At 40.9% G+C, this 6,964-nt stretch overlaps 1 protein-coding gene across 4 annotated transcripts in view; it reads left to right on the top strand.

Moving 5' to 3' along the window:
• Positions 1-319: 319 nt before the first annotated feature.
• ACVR2A (activin A receptor type 2A) overlaps positions 320-6,964 on the top strand; it is a 99,095-nt gene continuing 92,450 nt past the window's right edge. For all 4 annotated transcript variants that reach the window (XR_004969565.1, XM_036320593.1, XM_036320592.1 and 1 more), the window contains exon 1: positions 320-695. Coding sequence is in view for 2 of the 4 variants with exons in the window: in XM_036320592.1 (XP_036176485.1) it covers positions 641-695 (55 nt within the window). In the remaining 2 variants the exon portion in view is untranslated. The remainder of the gene's footprint in view (positions 696-6,964) is intronic.

Here is a 6,964-nt window from a genome sequence, read left to right as displayed (position 1 = left end):
CTCGGAGCCCGGAGCCGGAGCCAGCGCCTGGACCAGAACTTGGCCGCCGCCAGGACCGCCGCCGCCGCCGCTGCCGCCCGCCGCTCTGTCCCCGCGCCGCCGCCTCCCGGGCCGCCGCCGCTGCGAGCTCGGCCCCCAGTGGCCCGCGGACTTTGGGTGTCCGGGTTGAAGGTCGGTCCGGACGTCGGACCCAGCTCGGTTCCCGGACTGTCCGGGCGGCAGCGAACGCCGCCGCCGCCGCCGCCTCGTCGCCTCAGCCTGGCGTTTTGTTCCGAGAGCCCCGCGAGGCGAGCGGCGCTGACAGTGATTTTGACAGTGATTTAAACCCGCTTTTGTTGTTGTTGGCTTCTCGTGGTTCGGTTTTGTGTGTTGTGGGTGTGTGTGGCGGTTTTTCCCCCGTGGTGCATTTTTTTTTTTTATTGTTGTGCTCTTTTTTTTTCCCCCTTTTTTTTTTTTCCTCTCTCTCTTTCTCCCTTTTTTTTTTTTTTTTTTTTAAAAACCCGTGAACGTTTTTTGATCGGGGCTTCCGAATATGTTTTATGACGGTTGATTTCACACCAGGAGGTTTGTCTCCGAGGAAGACCCAGGGAACTGGATATCTAGCGACAACTTGCTCCGGCTTCCCCGGCGCCTCGGGAACATGGGAGCTGCTGCAAAGTTGGCGTTCGCCGTCGTTCTCATCTCCTGCTCTTCAGGTAGGTGCCCGGGCGGCGGGCGGCTGCAGCCGCCGTGCGCGCCCCGGGGGGGCCGGGGGAGCCTTCCCCCGCCCCGAGCCCCTCGGCGGCCACCCACCCCCCAGGCCCGATGGGGATCTGGAAGCCTCCCTGCCTCTCCCCGGTGTGGAGGGAGGCTGCTGGCTGATAAGGCTGGCCGCGCTGTTGTCGTGGAAGTGAGAAAGTCATGGTTTTGTGGCCATAACACGGGATGACAGCGCCGGTGGGGTGGCAGGGAAGCCGCAGATACCACAAGTAACAATTTATGCGAAGGTTTGAGACCTGCAAGGCGGATTCTAACATGCCATTTAGTGTGGCATTCTCCAGAATAAGTGTGTGTGTGTGTGTGTGTGTGTGTGTGTGTGTGTGTGTGCTTTTTTATTTTTTTAAAAATCGTCTTTTAATTAGTGTTCCACCAGTGACTATCAACGGCAGAGATCGAGTCAGTTGCTACTTAATTTTGACCGTGAGAAACAATGGATCCTATCAGCAGTTTCATCGGGTCTCCCCTCACGTTGCCTTCAACTTCGGTGTCCAGCTTCGTGTTAAAAATAGTTGTAGTTGTTGCTGGAGAATTAACTATAACCCAGTGCAGGAGAGGTATGCCGCTGTGTTGGTAATGTGCTGGCTTCCAACCACCATTTATGTGCTCGGTGCTGGCATCGATTTTGCTTACCTACGGAATACTTATTTTTGAACGCGTTGTATTGAAGCATTGTTTTCGGGTTCAGAATCGCCCGTTTGAAATGGTTCACACGGTCAAATACACTGTATTCATAAAGTAGGTTTTGGCTCAAGGTTGGAAGAAGAATCTGGCCCTTTTGTATTTAAAATTTTGATTTTTGTGAGAACGTTCTGTGGTTGCAACCAGTGGTTGGAAAACTAAGCTAGGCTTTTGTATTTGAAATTCTGTAAATGTGTCATCTAGCTCAGAGGTGTGCAGATGTACATAACAAGAGTTAGTTCCATAGGTGAACAATTTTAAAGTCGCAATGGATTTATTTATCTTGAAATTAAAAAATCAGTTACTAGGTTGTGAGATAGCATTATGGGGGCGGGGGGGGGGGGGGGAAGGGTTTAGAATTGACAGGTTCTATGGCCACGTCTTTATCTCATTTGCCACAGGGAAATTAGAGGGTGGTAGTCTTTTCTTTGTGTACCTCTGTGGTGTGTGTGTGTGTGTGTGTGTGTCAGGTCCATCCTCCCCACCCCCCTTTTTAATAGAATCTTTTGTAATGTATAGGATTTTGCTGAATGGTACATTTCCTTGTGGTTAATAAATGGATAAAGTCTAGTCTTATGTCTGTAGTGGTATTGATCAGTTCCGGGTGGGCTGAATGTGTTGTGAAATGGCGATCATTGCCAGAGATTAACCAAAAGAATCATGTCTGTTTAAATGGAAGAAGGTGCATGCTTAAGGCAGGCTGACAGTTCTTTTTGTGCACGTTTGGAGAGGAAGATAAACAATGGTGTCTCTACAAGGAATGAATACCTTGATAACATTAAACCCCTGGCTTTTGTGACATGACTTAACCATGAGGGTGTTATTTTTCCGGTAGTACTCTTTCTCCCCTGCTCGGATATGTTCTGGTTGGTGAACTCCTCTTGTTCAAATCCCTCTTTCTGATCTCCTGCCCTTGAGGGGGAGGGGCATCATGGCCACTGACCAAAGAGTAGTGGACATTATTCCCTCCCAAGCTCACCTGAGTCACACTCATTGGTGAAGGAGGTTATTCTTGAGCAGTCTCAAGGTATTACTTCTGGAAAAGCAGGCTGCCACTACAGATCTTACGGCTTCCTCTGCTTGGTTTGGGAGAAAAAAAGAATTGAGCATTTGTTTCTTGTAGGATTATTTTCACTGGGCCAGGAGGGTTAATAGCTAAAATTTTGAAATAAAGTAATTTGTTGCTATAGAGTATATAGATATTCTACTTACATTAAACTGATATTATATATTGTTGCATAGTATTTTAAGTAAATGTTCCTAGTTGAATAAAGTATTCTGTTGAAGATAATTGAACTAATCTTAAAGACTTTAATCCTTATTTATACATGAAGATTATTAGAACTTAAAATGTCTGCTTTTTAAGAGCTTTTGTTGTGAATCAAATGCACTCTAAAAAGGTTATTATGTTTCTTTTCCTATTTGATTTTTCGGTGTAATTTGTAATCTGGCATGAGGATGACAATTTTTATAAAAATTAAAATTATTTTTCAAGTTTTCAGTTTTTTGTTTCTGGTTATTTGAATATTTTCAATCAACTGGAGATTAGTAGTAAAGAACAAATTTATTTTAGGTGTTTAGGATGGATGTTTACTGTTTTCTTTAGTATTTTGTGCATTTTTATTTTTCAGTTTCCATTCCATGGTATGCACACTGGAGACTGATTATACAGGCTATTCCTGTAGGGTACGGCTAAGTGTGTAATTTCCTCCTCTCATTCCAGGGGAAACATTTTTGAGTTTTGCCTTCATCCAGAAATGTCTACAGATTCTCTTTGATTTTTTTGTTCATTCCTCCTCAGATTTTTTTTCAAACAGAAACCTACTTAGTTGTGGTTTTTTTTTAAGCATTGTGGTTAATTTGTATCTTTTCTCCACAATTTGTTAAAATATGAGGATGGGTTTAATACTTGCTCTAGTTCTTGGTTTTATCCTACCTAAAGTGATGAAACTATTGTGTTGCATTGAATATGTTGAGAATTCCTTTGGAGCCAAAACAGTCTGGTCCATATATTTGATGAAATAAGAAATGAAAATGAAGTAATATGTGCATTTTCTTTGGTTCAGCTAGGCAATACTGTGTGTATTTCTGTGAATAAGTGTGTGGTTGGAGGGGGAATTGGCAGTGCAGTGAATCTTCTGGGACTCTTCTGAACTTTGGCTAACAAATGATAGATATTAAATGCTTTGTTTTCTAAAAGCCAGAATCTCTTAAATGTAGGCTGTGATCAAATTCAAATATAATATATTGGAACATCAAGAGCGGAAGGGAAACAAAATATCCACCCCCTCCTGGGACCCTCCCATTCATTTTTAATTTTTACTTATTTATGAGAAGCCAGTAGTCTTAAGCTTGGGTAACTTTTGCTCCCTACACCTGCACCTCTACCCCAGGGGACATTTGGATACATTTTTGGTTGTCCCAACTACAGAAGAGGAGGGGAGGGTTGATACTGGCATCTAGTGGGTAGAGGACAGGGATGCTGCTAATTATCCTATAATACACTGCACAGCCTTCCTAGCTTAAAATGTCAGTAGTGTTGAGGTGGAGAAGCTCTACTTTAAACTTTTAATTTTTAAAAGCATTGGTATATTAGTAAAGGGGCTCTGCTCCTCCTCCTCCTGTTATCTAAATTTTCTAAGTACATGGTATTGGTGATCTCCAGGTGAGAGAGTTTAAGAGTTTTCATTTTTTTTTCACTATCTTTAAATATTAGAATGATTAGAGAAACAGACTATAGGTATATACATTATTTCACCCTATTATACTTTACTAAAAATACTTTGCTGACTGTTAGGAATAAACTCTAATCATTGGTTATGGAGTGCTCATAAAGATTGCATATTCATGGATATGATGAATGATTGGTCAGTTTATCTAGTTTAATTATATTTGCTTTTGATCCAGTCGTTATTTTGCCATAATAATTGTCTTTAAGGATATTTCCTTTTATCCTTACTACCTGGGCTGAATGGTGGCATCAAGGTGTGTTTGTGTGTGTAGTGTGTATTTAACGTGGTGCCTGAAAGTTTTGTTAAGTTTCATGTGGAAGAAATATGTCCACTATTGCATGATTCCTGAATGGTTCAAGGTGTAAATTCTGTTCTTTTTAAAGGATATATATTTTTTTGTCTAGCTAACTTTAATTTCAAGAAACTTTTAAAGTGATTTCATAATTACATAATTTTCTTGCAGGTTTTTGGTTATCATTAGGCTCATTTAGGCTATACTATGTAATATTCTATAATCTATTAATAGACTCTTGTCCTCTTTAAGGTTAAATTTTGACCGTAATTAATAAGTGCTTACTTTTTTGAAGTCTGATTTTAAGGAAGTTAACTCAGCCAACCAGGTTAAGAATTACAGTGAAACTCTTAAATTAAATAGCAATACACTGGTGCGAGGAAAAGTTCTGAAGTCACTCCCACAAAAAGTATGCAAATAAGCCTCATATTGTCTTTGTAACACACCTCCCATGTATATCTCTGATACTACTGACATCTCACCTTTTGGGTCTGTCAGAATCACTTTAATGAGAATTAAAGCATAACTAAACCAAAAGAAGTTTTAATCTTTAAATTGTCCCTTTAGATTCTAAAACTGTTTTGTTGCTTTTTTACTTATGTAAGTCCTCTTATTTCTTATCTTTGGTGTCTCATAAATCTGTGATTTAATTTTTTCTTTTTATGTTCCTCTTATATTGCCATTTGTCGTGGTGCCCCTCAGATAGTGAGCTAGGTAAGGTACACAATGATTGACCTTGAGATCACTAGAATTCCTTCACTGTTTGTTCCTTATCTTGTAACTCATTTCATTCATTTTCTTTATAGTTCCCTTTACAGTTTCCTCCCTTCTTCCTTTACTCTCTTCCCCCTCCATTCCTTCTGTACTTCCTTACACTGTAGGCTGTTTGCTTATGAAACCCACTCATGGTTTAACATCATGTGACTCCAGAGGTCTCATCCGTGGTTTAAATAAAAATGGATTAAATTCAGAATGCTTGAGAATTGACCAAATAATCTTTTCCACTATTCTTTCATTTGTTGGTTTCTGGAATACCACACACACACACTTGGGAGTAGTGTTACTGTCTTGCAATCAAATGGCTTTATCAAACTTTAGATTGCTCTTATTCCCTTTTTAATATTCTGATATTCTTTAATTTTTTTTGCTTTCAAAGATTGCCTCTTGTTAATATTCATACATCTCTGTTTAAACCAGAATTTGACCAGACCAGAGAGTATATTTATTGCCACAGCTGGGACCACATTAGAGTTTTCCTCTGTGGTAAATTTAATTCTGTTTGGTTATAATAGTCATGTCTAGACAGAACATTGATTTTAAATTGACTATTGAACATGAAAGTTCCAGGAATAGTGTATAGAGGAAGGAGAAGGAGAAGTCAAGAGGGTAAGCCCAACTGGTATGGCTCAGTTGGTTAAGTGTTGACCAATGCACCAGGAGGTTTTGTGGTTCGATTTCTGTCAGGGCATGTGCCTGGGTTGCAGGTTCCATCCGCAGTAGGTGGTGTGTGTGCAGGAGGCAGCCGATCTGTGTTTCTCTCTCATCCATGTTTCTCTCTCTCTTCCTCTCCCTTCCTCTCTCTGAAATCAATAAAAACATATTTGGAAAAAAAAGTAAGAAAACTACTATAGAGCACAATTGACTTCCCTTCATTCTCCAACTTGATTTCTGTTAGTCGCTTCCATGTACCTAATGTATCAAGTAGTCAGGTTTTGTTTAATAAAGGGACCTAAAGGGAATGTGTTGTTGTCTCTGAGGTAGGGTTTCTCTCTCTCTCTCTCTCTCTCTCTCTCTCTCTCTCTCTCTCTCTCTCAACCTATCCTCACTTGAGGATATGTTTATTGATTTTAGAGAGGGAGACAAAGGGAGAGAGGGGAGGGGAGGGAGGAAGGGAGAGAGAGAGGGACGGACATCGATCTTGCCTCCCATAAGTGCCTGACTGGAGATTGAACCCACAACCTAGGTATGTGTCCTGACGGGAAATTGAATCCACAACCTTTTGATGTATAGGATGACACTCCAAACAATTGAGCCATCAGGGTGAGGTTGGATTTCTTATACTGTTAGAATGGTGGGCTCAAGGGAAAAAATTGGGAGGTTCTTATGGATAGTGGACAGGAATGTGGTTGTGGTGGTCATTAGACTTGGGTTCAGGTGCCAGCACTGCCAGTGTCTAGCTCATCATCATTTTTCTTACCTGAATAATTGTAGTACCTTTCTAGCTAAGACTAGCTAATTCCTGTTACTACTTTCTCTTGCAGTCCATCCACATAGCTGCTAGATTGACCTCATTAAAAAATAAATCTGTATATAGCATTCCTGCTTAAAACCTTTCACTGACTGTTTAGTCACCTTTAGCATAAAATCTAAGTGTTAGAGTGGCATACAAAGTCCTTTATCATTTGATGCCTGCCTGTTTTCTCTAACCTCTTGGAATAGTGGCTAAGAGTATAGGCTCTGGAATTAGACTTCCTCGGTTTTTATATTTTACATATTGGCTTCG

The sequence above is a fragment of the Myotis myotis genome, unplaced genomic scaffold, assembly GCF_014108235.1.
Source record: "Myotis myotis isolate mMyoMyo1 unplaced genomic scaffold, mMyoMyo1.p scaffold_m19_p_8, whole genome shotgun sequence".
Taxonomy (NCBI): domain Eukaryota; kingdom Metazoa; phylum Chordata; class Mammalia; order Chiroptera; family Vespertilionidae; genus Myotis; species Myotis myotis.
The sequence above is the reverse complement of the archived record's forward strand: the minus strand, read 5'-3'. Positions and strand labels throughout refer to the sequence as shown.